Source organism: Larus michahellis, chromosome 1, assembly GCF_964199755.1.
Source record: "Larus michahellis chromosome 1, bLarMic1.1, whole genome shotgun sequence".
Taxonomy (NCBI): Eukaryota; Metazoa; Chordata; class Aves; order Charadriiformes; family Laridae; genus Larus; species Larus michahellis.
In genome coordinates, this window is record NC_133896.1 from 149,124,211 (window position 1) to 149,141,915 (window position 17,705).

The 17,705-nt window shown below is 38.6% G+C and overlaps 1 protein-coding gene across 1 annotated transcript in view; it reads left to right on the forward strand.

The window, feature by feature from the left end:
• The window catches only part of OCA2 (OCA2 melanosomal transmembrane protein), a 173,212-nt gene that overhangs the window by 48,171 nt on the left and 107,336 nt on the right, over positions 1-17,705 (forward strand). Inside the window, exons 9-13 of the mRNA XM_074608185.1 lie at positions 7,440-7,511; positions 8,382-8,447; positions 9,541-9,597; positions 10,585-10,709; positions 14,309-14,447. Coding sequence (XP_074464286.1) covers positions 7,440-7,511; positions 8,382-8,447; positions 9,541-9,597; positions 10,585-10,709; positions 14,309-14,447 — 459 coding nt within the window. The remainder of the gene's footprint in view (positions 1-7,439; positions 7,512-8,381; positions 8,448-9,540; positions 9,598-10,584; positions 10,710-14,308; positions 14,448-17,705) is intronic.

Sequence of the window (17,705 nt, forward strand, 5' to 3'; positions counted from 1 at the left end):
GAGTGACAAATGCCTTTGCAGAATCTAGACTCGGCTTATAGATTTTCTATATGGAAAAGGGAAATGAAGTAATTAGATAATTTAGTCACAGAAAATAATTTGATCTCCTTATATCTCCCTTGCTCCTTCTATGCATTGTGTTTTACGTATAGAAAGAGTAGATGTCAGCTGGTGAAACTTAATGTAGTTACTTATAGAATTTCAGGGCTCTCTTTCCTAGACAAAACTCCCAAGATATCCCTACCTTGTATTTCTTAGCCTGTTCAGTCAACGTACCGTAGGAGTAAAAGTGAACTAACACAGGCGTTAACTTGTCTTAGATACCATGTAGTATTACTTTTAATCACCTTCTATTTCAGATAATCATCTTGTGTAGTGCCATCCTATATTTTGAAACACTGCATTAAGCGGTGGCAAATTGCTGCCTTCTGTGCCTTTCCCCAAGGCAGGGTTGTTTATATCATGACTTTCTCCACTGACGTTGAATCAGAACAAGTAATTTGGCACAGTACCTGAGTGAAAATGGATATTCTAGCAGAATGCCATAGATGGGTGCTTTCATACCTTGGGTTTCTATAGTTGTTCTTCAGGAGTTACATAGTTTGCTGTAGAATCTAATGTTTCTATTTAAAAAGCCCCGAGTCTTTGAGGGTTGGGAATTTGTCAGTAAAAAGAGCTTATTGAATGTACACCGAATGTTATTTTCACAGAGTTACAGGGATCAGCCATTTATTGTGTGATTAATAAGAATACATGCTAATACTAAAATATTCAGTTAATGTTTCCAAGTCCACAGACCGCTCCACTCTGTCTTTCTAACTGATCTTGGGCACATATTTAATGCATATGGTAGCGCTATTATACTGAATCACCACTGAATTCTTGTAAAAATGAGTAAATTCTTGGTCCAGGGGTTTTGTTTATTTTTTTCAAGCAAGGTATACTTATGTGTAATGGTGTTGTTTTGACGTATTTTGACTTACAAAAATGAGGTCAGTAATAAGATTTTATAAAAATGTAACCTAAAGGCTTATTTTATGATTTGTGCGGCTGCGTGTATAGAATACATACAGACAGTGTTCTAATCTGCAGATGAAGATATAAATGGCTTGTGTCACTCATTTTTGTGAAGTTTGTAGTCACTCTGAGATCCTTGATGCACATCATCTTTCAGCAGCTGTACCCTACATGCTTGCCCCAAGAGCTGCTTTAGTCCATCCGTGAATACTGCATCAGTATAAGTCATACTTCCTAAACTATGTCAAGCAACTCCCCTTTGTTTCATTAAAATCCCTACAGAATACACTTGCTATTGCTTAACTAAGTAATTCTAAGGCAATTAATTTTCTGTTATTATTAATTTTGCACTAGCTATTGAGACGCATCCCTTGTAAGGGGCTCTCATGTGCCTGGAGGGGTGCTCCGTAGCTGTAGAAGCTGCAGAACTGCTTCTGCAGAGCTCCTGTAGGGAGCAAACTGAGGGGAGGGCAAAGGGGAGGAAGAAAAGCATTAGCTGCAGACACCAGCTGAAGGGGAGGTATGTGGCTATGCCTTCACTAACTGGTACTAGTTAAAAGGTCTCTTTAATCATAGAATCATAAAATCGTCTAGGTTGGACCTTTATGATCATCAAGTCCAAATGTCAACCTAACACTGACAAAACCACCACTAAACCACGTCCCTAAGCAGCACATCTACATGTCTTTTAAATACCTTTAGGGATGGCGATTCCACCACTTCCCTGGGCAGCCTGTTCCAATGTTTGATAATCCTTTTGGTGAAGAAATTTTTCTTGATAATCAACCTAGTATCTAAACCTCCCTTGGCCTAACTTGAGGCCATTTCCTCTTGTCCTGTTGCATAAAGAAAATCAAGAAATTCCTTTTTTGCTGCTGTAATCTCATCTGTACCTGACTATATCCTGTATTTCTAGTCTGTTGGTTTATATTCTGTCCAAATTGTGCAATTTGCCAGAAGCAAAGCAAATTCTCATGAATGGAGAATTTGATGCCATTCGGCTTTGAAGTGGATCTACTGCAGGGCAGGGTTCAATGTATTGCAAGGCTTTGTTGACCCTTGTTTTCTAATATAAGCCCAAATTTTCATTTATATTGCTTGACAGAGTTAGGAAAAATTACCTAAATTAGCCAAATTGCCATTGTTTTTCTACAAATTTCAGTTTTGATTTCAGCTTCTGATGTCAGTTTCAGGCTTTGGTGCTAATTTTCCAAACCATAAGTGGATCAAATACGTGTAATGTGAGAGACTGAAGTTTTGCCTGTATCCTGCTAAAACAGCTGGAATAGTTCAAGGCAACTAAACTAAAATTTATAAAGTATGTGACAGAAATTATAAGATAATCTCCATCAAGGGATCTGAGTAAGGGACACATTTCCAGAGGCAGTTAGGCTAATACTGTCTTGATTATCTTTAGGAAAAACAAGCTCTTTGTATTTGAAAAAACCCTCTTCCACTGCTGAGGATATCTTCTTTTAACCCAATAAACCTTTATTAAAACATAAAAAGGAATAGATATAAAGCATAAGGTCAGAAAAAAAGGTATCCTAGAGCAAATTTTACTCCCCTTCTCTCCCTCCCTGTCCCGAGAAAAATAAAGAATCAAACCAGACACTTTTTATGAAGTCTAAGAGGGATTTGGCTGTTGATTTTATAGGGAAGGCCTCAGCTACTCTGGAGGCAGGTGGGAAATGCATAAAACCCATATGTAGACATAGGCTTGGGAATAACTGCCTCCTGTTGAAATGTAGCAATGCTGCCACTCTATCAAATGAAAATTAATTTCTCAGTAAAAGAAGCAGTTTAACGCAACAGGCTTCAGTGGAGAAAAAATGGACAAGAAATGAATTGAGGCTGCATTTGAAGCTTTACATTAAAGTCACTGACAGTCATCTTTCAGCTGCCATTTATCACTTATAAAGAAGGACTTGTGGAAATCAAATATTTGGTATGATGTATCATTTATCAAATATCTTCAGAAGCACATTTTGGAAATATGCATGCCCTGGATTTCAGCTGGGAAGTGCATGCTCTGAAATAGCATACAGGTCACCATTCAATTGGCTTCTAAATAATATCCTTATACCTCCTGGAGCACTGTACAAGGTAGTGTTTGGAATTTTGAATTCTTTTTATAATGATGCTATTGCAGTGTACCAAAAGATTTGGTGAACTCTGTGCAAACATTCCAAAGCACTTTCAGATAGATGAAATTTAAATCTGGAGAAGGTCTAGGTTGCTAAATCCAGCTTGCATTATAGCTCCAGAAATGTATATTTTTAATTAATATCAAGCACAAAGACTGGTGGCATAAATGACTTGGGTTGCTTTAATTTCTTAGCTTATAATTAACTCCTGAAATGAGTATGGAAGCCACCATACAGAACCAGCATTCGGCACGTTTTATTTACCACACAGCAGGAAATCATGAGACAAACTTTCTACAGATAATCATGAAACAAAATTGCTATAGCAGTTTTTTTCTAATCTTTTCCATTTCTGAATTGACCCCATAGCACGACCCTATGATGTTGTTATCACCATACCTACATTGTTGATGTTATTTTTAATAGCTCCTGCTGTTGCAGCTTTGGGTGTTTTCATTACTTATATAAAATTCTGCAAATATCCCTTCCCTTTTTTGAAATCTTTTCAGCTGTCAGCCTAGAGATCTCCTGTATCAGTGGGCTCTATGACTGAGTCACGCATTGTAAAGAGTGAAATCTGGGCTGCATTGTTTCAGTAGCAGTTTGTATTGAGATAACTGTCCCTTTGTAAAAGGCAGGCACTATCTTTTGCTGTTTCATTAAATCAGAACTGCTAGGCATTCTTCAGACAGAAATAAAGATGGTGTTGGTGTTGATGGTGAAGATGCCCCTTCTGTGAAGAGATGAAAAGGTTTGTAGTTGGTTTGAGAGGTGGGGAGCTCTATCATGCAAACTGATAGACTAGAAGTTCTGTATCTTCCTCCTCTGTTCTGTCTTTTTTGTCTCAATGGCCGTTGCTTGTTTTTTTCAAGAAACCTTTCTGGGAAATGAGGCAAGGAACTTTTATAATAAGTGTGCTAGAGTGTGCTAAAACTGACTGAATCATTGGAATGCAGGGATCCAGTTGTGGCATGAAAGAAATGAGTGAGGAGAAAATAAGAGGTCACTGGCATGTGGCTTTGACAGAGAGGATGGGAGCATGTGAGGAGGTGTTTTTGTGCAAGAGGGTGGAAATGGAAATAAATGTCTGAGTTGCTTCAGGAGGCCATAACCACTTATCTCTGACACCAGAAGCCTACTTGCAGTGGCTGGATTGACCAGCGCTTGGGGCTGTAGCCCTGGACTTACTACCTGAGTTTGGTCACCCTTGCTACTGAAGTAACTTTTGGCCCATCATTTCCTTCTGCTTCTGTTCCTAGCTTGTAAAATGAAAACTCTACCCAGTCAGGCTGATGCAGCCAACCCAAATTTGTGATCTTATAGGCAATTCCTATTTGAAAGAGAAACTTGTTATGAATTGGGGTTCTTTCATTGTAAATGTTTTTTCTTACAAGAGATGCACAAAGGTATGCATTTTCTCAACCATGAGAAGGATCAGATGAGTACAGATGATTTCTCACTTCATCTTTCAAAATGTCTTTAGAGTAAAAAGTCCACCAAATATCTCAGCTTTCCTGGGGTTTAATCTCTGTGTTATTTCTGACCTCTTTCAATTCTGTACCTGAGCTTTTTTTTATGGATACACTCTGAGATTGATCCTGAAATGATTTTCATCCTCCTCACGCTCTTTGAAAGGGTTTGGATCAGGTCTGTACTATTTTCTGAAAGAATAATGATGGAATTTTAAGTATGTAATGCCCTCCAAATGTGCATTAGATGGAACTGTGGTTCAAAGAGTGTCACAGTTTATGACCTGTATGCCCTAATTTCTCCATTTGTAAGCTTTTAAAAATGCCTTTACAAATATATTATTTGTTTGGGGTCTGCTTTATGTGAAAAGAAAATTAAAAATAATCCATTCTTTCCCAAACCTCCCCTAATCTCAATTTTTGAATATTTACATGTCTTGGAGTTTACATAACCGTGTTTTCTAGGCTTTATGTTACTGTATAACTTCCACTTGATAGTTTGCTGGAATGAAGAGTTGTACTTTTGACAATTTTTTTGTAATAGAGCTTCACACCTGAATAGTCTTTGTTCATTCTTCAGGATGTGCTTTTGTATATCCTTCTCGAAAAATTCACTAGGATGAAGGAACTGACAGATGGCTCCATTTGTACAGATTTTTTTTTCCATCTTTCTGTAGAAATTAAGGGAAATTTCACCCACAGGTGACAGCAAACTCTTGGAAACTGAAAATGCAGTCAACCCAATGTATGCAATTAAGTATACTATAGTGACAGCAAAAATGCTTATGTGTAAATATTCAAAAGTAACAATACAAAAAATCTAAACCAATCAAATTTCAGAAAACCTGTGATATCTTTCTGAGAACTGCAAAAGAGCTATCTAAATTGTGTGGGGATTAGATGAGGGGAAAGCCTCCAGTCTCAGGACAGCTGAGGATTCCCTGGTATTTTACCTTTGAACTTACTTTGCCCTGGTAAGAAGCTGAACTTCTTCCCTAACTGACATCTCTGCTTTGTGTCTTTTATGGGAGAGAACTGTAAAGTCTAATTACTGCACCCTGTCGTCAGCCACAAGAACTGTGAAACGTTATCAAATGCCCCCCACCTTTGCAGAATCAGAAGAGCCATACGTGTGCATTCATATCGATGCTCTGAAACTGGAAATCAAAGATGAAACAGCAACTTATCAGACACACTTCTATGGGAGCTGGTGGGAGCTGTAATCTGTGCTATGTACTTTTAGGTCGTTAGGACATAAAAGCCTTGGTCTGACCTGCTGCTTTATCACTATGAATAGATTATTCCCCAGTGCATTTTGAGGAAAAACGTAGGAGAATGAGACAGATTTTTCTTTTGACTACTAAAGTAGTCATTTATGTATTTATTTTTCTAGTAATTTGGTAAATTGCTTAGTTGTTTACCTTCACTGTTAAAAATTTATCTTCAAGGAAAGAAACCAAAGCCAAATCTTCCCTTTTTGCTTTTCCTTTACAAGCAGGCAGGAGGGCCTTGACATGTCCACATCCTATTGTTTCTTATCAGCAAAATATTTCTTATGAAATTAGCAGCAAATGAAATATTTCTAGATTGCCTTATTTCTATCTCAGAAATAATTCTGACTTGTGTCTGAATAATATTGAAACACATTAATAGTAAATGCTGTTAATTAGATTTCATCTTTTGTAGTGTCATTTTCATTAATTACATTCTTACTTTAACCGAGTTATTTTACACAATCTATATTCTTCCAGACATGGTGGATTAAATAACTACAAATGAGCACTTGGAGGAAAAAGCACATTTTCAGGGCATACTTTTTATACTTTCTCCTTGAGAATTTTAAGTGCAATGTATTCATTAGATACATAAAAGTGGACAAATGTCCATATACTGTAGTAATTGTTGCTGTATGAAATAAATGTCTGTGTTGTTGTCAGAGGCTTGGGGCCTCGTTTCAGATGCATTCAGATGCATGCTAGAGAAACATCAGAGACGGGAGAGAAGCACTTTTCAAGGCTGGATTAGTCTATACGCTGGTGAAAGCAGCTTTTGAGGAACTGAGGAAACAGTGGCAAAATTATCCAGAGGATTCTAGCTGAAATATATGGCTTTCTTGAAGCCAAAACGGTTTTTAGAGAAAATGCTGGTGTAAAAAAACACTTTATGAAGGAAGAAAACTGTGTGTGTGAGACAGAAAGCAGGTGCACAGGCTTGCCAGGTCTATCTGTGTCACAGACCACAAACTGGACCTGGAAACTCAAAGCCTAGTATGTCCTAGCGTGTGTGGGATTCACCTGCCCAGGTCTGAGCTATTTGCTTGGGAATTGCTTTGTAGACATTGGAGATGAACAAGCACCTAAAAAGAATGGGGTGGATCACCTCCTGGGCACACATCTTCCTCTCATGGGCTGTGAAGGGAAGCCAATAGGACTAGGCTTTTTGATCCTTAAGTTAGGGAAGATTAATTGCTTTCCTCTTGGGTCACCCATTGGCAGATATAAGAAACTGGTGCCCAAGACCCTTCTCTGCCCTGAGATCACAGTAGGGACTTCCTAGTAGGCTTTCCCACAGGCATGGCATTTTTATTTTTTTTTTAAATAAAATCCTATAGTGAGGCAAAGTAATCAGTCATTCTCTGGTCAGGTTTTTCTGAAGGGGGATGGGGTGCAATAAGTTAAAAAAAACAACCCGAACAAACCAAGAAAAGAATCAACTACAGGTGTTTTTATCCCTTTTCCTCCTCCTTTTTAGTAGTAAGGAGTTTCTGGACTCTGGAGTCTCTGGTCATTCTTACCCTTTGTTGCAGATTGTTCACAGGACCCTTGCAGCGATGTTGGGCTCTTTGGCAGCTTTAGCCGCCTTAGCTACTGTTGGGGAGGTAAGTTACCAATTTGGTAAGTGCTCACTTTGTTTCTGGGTATGATATCATAAATTTCAGTGTGTGCCCTTTTGTCATTTGGCACAGGACACAGCAGTGTTTTGTAAGAGTGAGAGATGGTAGGGCAGAAACTGAGATGGGGAAGCATTTTGGGGAAAACAAGTCAGCCTAGGCTATAGACAAGAAGAGCAGAAAAAAGGCACTTGACGCTATTTTATTCTGATCTGCAGGAAGCTGAGCACAGCCATTTTCAGCTTAATTCAGAGTTACTTTAACAGCATTATTTACAGTAATGTTAGGTTACCAAGCAAACCTAAATGGTAATACATTACCGTGTACTACCCTAAATAGTTACACCTCATGCTTACACCTTCCAATCCTTTTGTTTCCCCCCTGCTTACTTGTTAGTTGCTATTTAGTGAAACCTCTGATTGATTTTCTCTGTTTTTCTCTTAACTGGCCACCACATCATTGCTATGTTCTTTTAAATTCCCTCCAGTTTGTTCACAGGTGAAGCAGTATGCTTTTGTTCTCTTACCAAAAAGGAAACTGGGGTGTACCATATAACTTGTTTATCTTTTATTTCTGTAATGCTACCTGAGGAGCGACTAGATAAACCAATAGCCTAATGTAGGCTTTTGGTAATGACCCACTTAGGATGCCTGCAGTACTTTGAATTAGTAATAATAATAATAATAGTAATAATGGTAATACTAAAGAATCCTTTTTGTATACCTTGTAGGAACACTTATTAATTTCCATTGTAGCTTATTTAAATGGTTCGTAAATTAAGTGGAGTTTATATTTCACAGCTAATTGCAAGTTAGGTGTTTCGTGGCATTCACTGGTAATTGTATTTTTTGATTGCAGAGGCCAAGTATGGTCAAAGTGGTGGAGTGGATTGATTATGAGACGCTGGCACTGCTGTTTGGAATGGTAACTAAAACTTATCTTTTGCTCTAAATGGGATGAAATAATCACATTCAGTATAGGGATGTTTCCTTTTGAAACATTTTGTTATTTGTGTTTTACTGAGACAAGTTATGATGAAAATTTGGGCCTCAAGGGATTTATCAAAAAGAAGGATGATCAGACCTCTGAAAGAGCCTTTTGAAAATGTTGATCCTTTTCTATTTTTTTTTTTTCAAATCTCTAAAATTGTGTTGATAACATACTAAAAACATCCTTGAGGTCTATAAATGGAAAGACCTGTTTAAGTGCCACGTATTATCACTCTCATTTATCTTGATAATTTTGTTTCCTCAAACCTTTCTCAAACACACTCTGCTGGAAAAGTGATTTTCTTTGTCTTAGCCAGTGCTATGTTTGGAGCCAAAAAACTAAAGCAAACCAGAAATGGAGGAGAAATATCTGATTAGGTCATAATAATATATTATTTTAATCACTTTGCCCAGAGCTATTTATGGTAAAAAGAGTTGTCCAAGTGTTATTAAACTGTAACAAAAAATATACAATATATAGAGAAAAAATTACAATTATCTGTTGCCATTCTGAGCATTTCTTATTTCCTGATACTGCTGCCTGCTCCCCGCCTTCCCCATAGAAAAAGAAAGCAAAAAAAAAATCTGTTGGGAGCAAAGATGGAAGGACAGGAAACCTCCCAGAAATGTGTGAAAATGCAAGCAATTCTGGGAGCTGTTGTCTTCTGCAGTCTGTAAAGCATTACTGCAGAAAGCAAACCCACGTATTGGCTTTTCTTGATTAATGACATAAGGGAGATAGATAGATACATTGAGTACTTAATGTATGATGCCCACTTAGTCACTACAAATAAAATTCAACCAGACTAGTATGACATTTACAGGCTGTTTCTGTTGAGAACTAAGTTTCACCACGATGCATTAACAAGAGATATTTAGCAGCTGTAGTTGGTATCCTAATATGAAGGTGATCAGATTCTCAGAGCTGTGTCAGATAAGGACTTTTGTCAGTATCACAAACTGCATGGCTTTGTTTTTGTGTAATAATTCAGTTGCAAGCTGTTCTGTTTTTCTTCATCTTTCGGTAGATGGTTTTGGTGGCCATATTTTCAGAGACTGGATTCTTTGACTATTGTGCAGTAAAGGTAGGCTTGTTTTGGTACTTCTAATTATTATGGGATTAATCAAGTTAGCACTGTCTTTGAAGAACATTTCTCAGGGCAGTGCATATTTATGACATTAGAAATGACAGTGGTCAACTTGTAATTTTGAAAAATCTCTTAGGGATGAAAGGAAGCCCTTAAGGCAATTCTGTTTCTACAGGAGAAAGGAAAAAGACCCAGGTAGGGTACACAAGCATATGGGCAGCATAAAGCTGAGTTATTCCACTGACCTCCCCCAGGACTGCAGTTCTGCTGTAATTGAAATCTGTATTTATGCCTGTCAGTGGGAGAGGGGAAGTATGGGAACTATCATTAGCTTTACGATCACACATGAAAAATGGCCACAGACCTTTGCACAGTAGAAGAGCCAAAGATTACATGAAAAGGGTAATTCTGATGGATTGGTTGTAAAGCAAGTACTACCCATGGTGAGGGGCTCCTTCACCTGCTGCAAAGCTTAATTTTCTTGAGAAAAAAGAAGTCACAAGGAGGACTACTTCGAGCACAGAACCCCTAAACAAAACATGGGTGGACACAACCCCTGCCTACACTGATGCCCAGACTATGTAGCCCCGGCAGTGCTGCTCAGAGGATGGGGAAGGTGTCCTAGAGTGTGGAGAGGATGGGAACTCTGAACTGTGTTACTTACCCGGGCATGTGGGCAGAAGGTGGAGGCTCAGCCCTGCTCCTGCCACAGACCCCCGTTGTCCCTGGCACAGGAGCACGGTGTCTCTTCAGGCTTGTTTCTTCCTCTGCATGATGGAAATGTTTGCCCACTTCCACAAAGTGTTTTCTTTCTAAATAAATTAGTATTGGAGAGGATGCTATTGGAGGTGCATGAAGTAGCAAATGCTCTGAACTCACTGTTGCCTCATCTTTAGTGAAGTTGTTTTATCTGTCATTTTTTGAAAACCAAGCTGGAGTGATCTGGTCCCTTAATTTTGTTTCTGTTTTTTTTGGTTTTATTAGGCTTATCGATTCTCTAGAGGCAAGGTGTGGGCCATGATTACGTTTCTGTGCCTCATTGCTGCAATTCTTTCTGCATTTTTGGATAATGTTACCACTATGCTGCTCTTTACTCCAGTAACCATAAGGTACTTTATTGTTATGTTTTTGGACTTGGTCTTTTATAGCCAGCAATCAGCAGTAGACATGTGTGCAAAATGCTTGTTTGGACTTTTTTTGGTCGTCTACACGGAAATCAAAACTTCAAATACTGCTATTGTAGTAGAGTAAAGAGCTAACGTTTTCAAAAGGATTGGTTGCCTTTTCCCTTTGTGTTAATAGTGAGCACGTATCTGAAGCCTGTTATACTGCCTTGGCAGCCAGCTGTTCTGGTTTGTCTGCGTATCTGAACTGCAATAGCATATTGCACCAAATACTCCCTAGTAGGTGATTTTTTTTTCCTGTAAGCAGAGAGAATTTTTTAACTAAAGCTGCCTTGTCCTTTACTGCCTAATATCTATATACAATTTTAGATAGTAATTTATGTTTCAGGGAAGTTGTTATCCCTTCTAATACTGGTGACCAAGAAATTAAAAAAGATTTCCAGATTCCAAGTGAAAGCTTTGTTTTGGAATATGAGACTGAATTTTCTTCCTGTTGGTGATCATGACATTTGTACAGACACTGCTTCATTCCGCAATCTGAGATTAGATATTTGGAACTTTTAATAGAGAACAGTGAATTTAATTACTTCAGATTTCTGTAAATTAACAACTTGTGATTTGCAACTACATTTAATCAGTGTGTGATAATAAATCACGGTTTAACCTGTGCCTGTCTGGGGAAATCTGGTTAATCCAGTACAGTTTCAGAAAGATCTAGTTTGTTTTTAAAATGAGTCTGAGTGATGTGATGTTTGCAGTCATTAGCACATTAAAGTACACAAAATTCTATCAAGGTATGCTCCCACTTTAAAATGTAGCGTAAAGCAGTAAAACCCAATTTTGCAAGTGGAATTTATTCTAGATTGGGAAACAACTGGTGAGTGAAAGCTCCATTTGTCTTCTGTCCGATTATATTTTGAAGAGATGACTTTGCCTTACTCCAATCAATAATTTCACCTCTAGCAATAAGCAACACTGGAACTATTAAACACCAGTTTTCTGTAGCTGTGTTGCAGAATATTTTGAATTAAGTATAGTTGTGAATAGATTGAAATACAGACGTCAATGCATCATGAACTACTGTACCCAGGCAGTGCTATTGTAGCATTTATTCTGTTTACAAAGAATCGTAACGCAGGTTGGAAGGGACCTCAAAAGACCATCTGGTCCAACCTTTCATGGGAAAGGGAGCCTAGATGAGATTATCTAGAGCCCTGTTCAGTTGCATCTTGAAAACCTCCAGTGACTGGGACTCTACCACATCCCCAGGGAGGTTGTTCCAGTGGTTAATTGTTCTCACCATAGAAATTTTTTTTCTTATGTTGAGGTGAAATCTCTCTTAGTGTAACCTGGATTTGTTGCCCCTTGTCTTCTCCATGTGGCTCCTTGCGGAGAGAGAGCCTCTGCCTTTGCAGCCACCTGGAGTTTCATAGTAAATACTAAATACTTAGTATACTAAGTATTTTAGTTTTATACTAAATGAGTTTATAACACTGAGGAAGGGGAAACTCAGTATGTGGGAAACATTTGTATTTGAATCACTATCAAAGCTAAAATAAAATTTTATCTCGCCTAGTAAAACCAAATAATTGCCTATTTGTGAAAGCTTCATGCTGGGGGTCATTTTCTGTTTTTATCTTACTGCCATTGTCTTCAGCCCTTGTCTACAGCTTCACTGTGTTGCACTGCACTGCCATTGCCATGGAGATAAAGCTTGCAGAAAATCCTGCTGACTACGAATATAAGGATTTATATTTCCATTAATAAGACGTAAAACATGATACGTGTTTCTCTCTGCATTTTGTAGTAAGCTGATAAGAAAAAATTAATAACTACCCCTTTTTAGCTATAGTTTTTTTTCAAGATAGTTTGTTATTGGGAACTGGAAAAGGCTAACTGTTGTTCACATGGGAAACTATATACCTAGGGTAAGTAAACTGAAGAAGTTGGATCCTGCCATGTAGGTAACACATTCTGATGGTTTTATACTTTGGGCTTGGCCTTTCTTGGCGTACGTCAGAGGTTCTTTCTTCAAGCTGTCACTAGGCCCATCAACAAGAAAGAATCACTAAAGAAAAGTTAAGGTTATATTTTGAAACATTTGGAAATCAAGGAGTGATGAAGTTAAAATTACAAGTACAATTGCAGTCTTGTACCACAACTGGTGCAATTGGGCCAGTTCTACTACAAAGTACCCCTAAACTGCATAATTTTATGCTGTTGGGGAAATAGTGGATTTTTGCAGTTATTTTGTTCTGGATTTTTTATGTACTGACATATGTGTCATCTGACTCTTTTTTTCCTGAGTTTTAAATTGACAGTCTTGGTGACAGCCTAAGTATATCAAGTTAAGCTTTTGTGCAATACACTCTTTTACCTTTGAAATATAGGTTTTAATACTAGAGACTTAGACTGAACAGTAAAGCTCAACTCTTCCTTCGGGGAAACGTGTGACGGCACTACAGCAAAGCAACCCTGAGAAAGCGTTCTTGCTGCCCACTCAGCCCCCCCATCCTGTGTTAGGTAGAGGGGGCAATAATTTAAGTATAGACTCTGTCTTTACACACCATAGCAATGTTTTTATAAGCCATGAACAGAAAAGCAGTCGTTCCTTATTGCAAAGAGCTTAGGTGTGACCCTAACTTTCAGCCCTTAATACCATGGCACAAGTTGAAAGTCAAACGTGTGCTTCAGAAATGAGCGGATTGTGCGGATCTGTGCGGAAATGTAATTTGTGCAAGTTGAAGTAATCTGCGTGAAGATTACTGTGTGTAAGTGGGCTCTGAGTTGAAATGGATCATGAGGTTACTGAGTCAATCCCAGTATTTGCCAGAGCACTTTAAGATGCTTCTTATTAAAGAAGCATTTTAGTTTTTCTTATTAAAGAAACATCTCACTAAAGAAGCATTACATATTTTTGAACTGCTAAAAACATTTTGAGACTTGTTTAATCATGTGTATTTTCTGCTCTTGTTACATTACAAATAGAAATACGGTCAAGCTTTAGAGAAGGGGAAAAGTAGGGACAGAATAAACCAGGTAAATGTAGGCTGAAAGCTGAGGCCTCTAATAGACGATTCATGGCTAATAGGTTGCCTGCACAATCCTCTACCACCGCTCCCCACGCGAAAATTAACAACTGATGCTGAGTGCAGACCCTGCGGTTTCCCAGAATAGTTTTCCATAGGTCACTGTAGCCTGGGAACCGTGGTTTAAAAAGTTGTAAGGTGCTGAAAATTTGAAATGCTCTTTTCTGCGTAGGCCAACTTTTGTAACACTCGATTCATTTTAATGAAATGCTTTTTTAAAAAGCATCACTTCTGTTACCATTAACTATTGCATTATAGGTGTAAAAAAAAAAAAAAATCTGTCTTTTTTGCATTTATATTGTTATAATTACTGTAGCACATAAAATGTAGCACAATTTAAACTTTATCACACACACATATGCACATAAATATTATGTCTAAAATCTTGCAATTTTTCAGTAAAGTGACTGCATTTTGTAAATTTTGTAAATTTTAAGATTTAAGGTAATTTAGCCATAGGGTACGAAGTTAATTTTCATTCTCTTTATACCACAGGCTCTGCGAAGTACTTAATCTTGATCCTAGGCATGTCCTGATTGCAGAAGTAATCTTCACAAACATTGGGGGGGCTGCCACAGCTGTCGGGGATCCTCCAAATGTGATTATTGTTTCAAAGCAGGAGCTGAGAAAGGAGGTATGTGCTGCAAGCTGTTTGGCTACTAAAATTAAGTACTGATGTTGACCTAATGCAGTGTTGAACCTTCGCTTCCCCCAGACAGACATATAAACAGGACATAATCCACTTTTTCTGCCACGCTATTTCTTTCTTAGGAGGATGATCAGACAGAACAGAGGGATCTCTTGGGGACAAAATTATGAAGAACAGACTTTTTGATGCAGACTGAGAATACCGGTTTGGGGTTTTTTTTGGTAGTAGTGGGGAGGATGTCCTTGTCAATGGCAGAGTGAAGAAGGAAGCAAAACAATGGAGGGCTGTAAAGAGAGGGCAGCAAGTTGGAAAAAAAAAGAAAAATGTGAAAATGAAGGTGGAAATCTAAACTTTTTTTTCAGATCAGGCTTTCTCTCAAAAGTGAAATATATTGGGACAATTTGATTCCTTTTCAGAAATTTCAAACCAGAAATAATTGTCCATAGGAAAAAAACCCGCAACGTGAGAGGCTGCGTTGTCCCTGTAGACCCATGCCATACACGATGCTGCTGCAGGCAGAGACTTTGTCCTTCGGCCACAGCCCAAGGGGGTGTGTGGGGGGTGGGAGGAGAGCAGGGGCTCATCCCCTGCAGCATGGGCGCAGCTGGCTTCCATCTTCTGCCGACACTGTGGTATCTCTGAGCTGCAACAACAGATTTTAACTTCCAACACTTGGCTCTTCTTTTTATGGATAAAATAATTTAATTTTTCTGGGTGACTGGTGCCAAAGGGAAGGCTATGGTGGCCGGTGCTGGGTGGGACTGCAGGACTCCAGACACCTGCCAGCAGCTCCTCCCACCCCCACGGTCCTCTCTGCCCTGTGGATGGGCAGAGCCACTTCTGGAGTGTGTTCACATTTGTGGTCTTCAGCTTCTGGATGGGGCTGGCATTGGTGTGAATTTCTCATGCTTTCAGCTATCCCTGCCACCCCTGAACAGGAGGGCATCTGTTCTGCCTCTGGCACTGTGGTCCCTAGTATCCCTTGGTGTGTCACCCGTCTCTGGTGTGCTGAGGGCAGCAGGGAGGACACCTGCTCAGGATGCGAGGGTCAGCCCCTCCTGGGATGAGGCAGCTCTGCTCTCCTTCTGCTCCTGCACCACCAAGCGGCACAATTTAAGGGGCAGTAATGTAGCGGGCAAGCCTGCAGGGACACCAGGCATGTGTTTTCTGTTTTGGCCAGGTGTCACAAATCCCCAAAATAAATAAATTTAAAGGAATTTGCTGTAGTGTATGGGCTAGTGTGAAAACACCTGTGCAAGTGGGATGAGGGAATTGTAATATAAAATTTTGGATTTTTTTTTTGGAGTCAATTATCTTTATACTGCTGTACCAAACCAGGATGTCTTCTGATTAACTGAATACACTCAAATTAATTAAGTACTGTCCAGGTTGGAAAACATCTTTGAAAGTTCATCTTTGAATGTTTACCTTCAAAATATTTGAAATGTGCTGCAATTTGTTTGTCTGGGTGATGACTTTGGAGACTCTGTAACATTCACGGCCGAGGATTTGATAGCTAAATTTTACATTTTTAAGTGTGAAATCTGTGTAACTATTTAAACCTTCTTTTCCAAAAGAGAATAATTAACACCTGCCATGCAGGTCACTTTCCTAAATAGTCCGAAACTCATCATCTCTATAGAACCGTTATAAGTGGCTATAAACACGAGAAGCAATTAAGCAATCACACTGAAAGGAAACAATTTTACATTTCTCTTGAATGAGATATTATAATTTTTGCAGGACTCAGGTGTACAAATACCCTTGCAAATGTGACATTATAGCAAATTCTGTATTTGAAACAAGCACAAAAACTTTCCAAATGTTTTGACTCCAGATTGTTTTCAGAACTGTTGTTGCATCGCAGAAATAAGGACATAATAAAATAGATCAGATTCAACACAGGACCATGGGACTTTTGCTTTTTCTTTCCTATATTCTCATTTGTTTTTTTTTTTTTATATATATATGTGTGTGCATATATATATACACATGTATCAATAAAAGGGGGTCAGAGACCCGTCCTTGGCGCTCAGGCTGAGTGGCACAGACTGGCTTATGTCCTCACTGCTTAGGGCTCCTTCCCTGCAAAGGAGATTTGCCTTGGAGACCACTGGGAGGAGTAACTGAATAAAGCCAAGAGCGAGGGCAGGGAGGGAGCTGGACCATCTGGCCTCTTACAGTCTGCACTGTTGAACTAATAGCTCGATCCCTAATTTTGCCCACCTGCTCTAGCAGGCTCTCTTTTTTCCAGAAGAAGAAACATAGACGTTGTTTTCTTGTTTCTGAAACTACTTCTAGCAAAGGCTGCTGTGAGGAAGGGTTATATGATCAACCCCAAATCTGCCTCTGAAATGCGTGGGATGTCTACTATATTTGGACCAAGTAAAATTTATTCTTTTGTTTTTTAGAAGTGTTTGAGGTAAAAGTTCTTGAATGCAATAATGGCATTTTGGTAACAGGACTTCATGCAGTAATTTTTATAGTGTCTGTTATGATGTTTTCTACAGAAATTATCTGTTTTTTTACCTCTTTTTAGCATTATGGTCATATATTTGTCATTCTAGGATTCTTTTCTCCTTGATATTGTCATTGAAATTCGCCTTTTCATCCTCTTGCACTTCTTTTCCAGTGTAACTGCTGTAGGAGGCTGGATAGTATATTGCACTATGTAGATGTTTTTTTCTATTTTATTACGGGCCATTGGGAAGAGACTTTTACCAATCTTCCTGAACTTTTACTGCAGTACAGCAATCTCTAAAAGCAGCCCTAGTAAGGTATTGTGCAAGTTTACGCTTCCTTAGAAAACCTTGGATTTTAAATCAATACAAAATGAAGTGCAGCCTTGTTACTTTGAGTGCTGTTATTGGGTTACAGCACTAGAAATGTTTACTGTAGTGCTGGAGAGATTTTTCTCCCTAGGTTCTGGGGAAAACTCATGTCATATTAAGAATTTTTTATTTAAAGTGTGTTTGAATAAATAAGGTTTTTGTTACGGTTTACTCATTAAAATGTAGGGATAAGTCTGTTTATTTGTCTTGAGATGCAAATGGATGCCAAAAGGATTTTTTTCTTTGTAGCAGTAGTTAATTTATAATACTGACATTTTCCCCTACCACCATGCCTTAAATCAGTGGAACATTTACATAATAGGGGAAGAAGATTTGTTGTACTCTTGCTTGTTCTTGCTTGGAGTTGGAAGAAGTCTCACACAACAGCATTTAAGTTGTAATATTAGGAAAG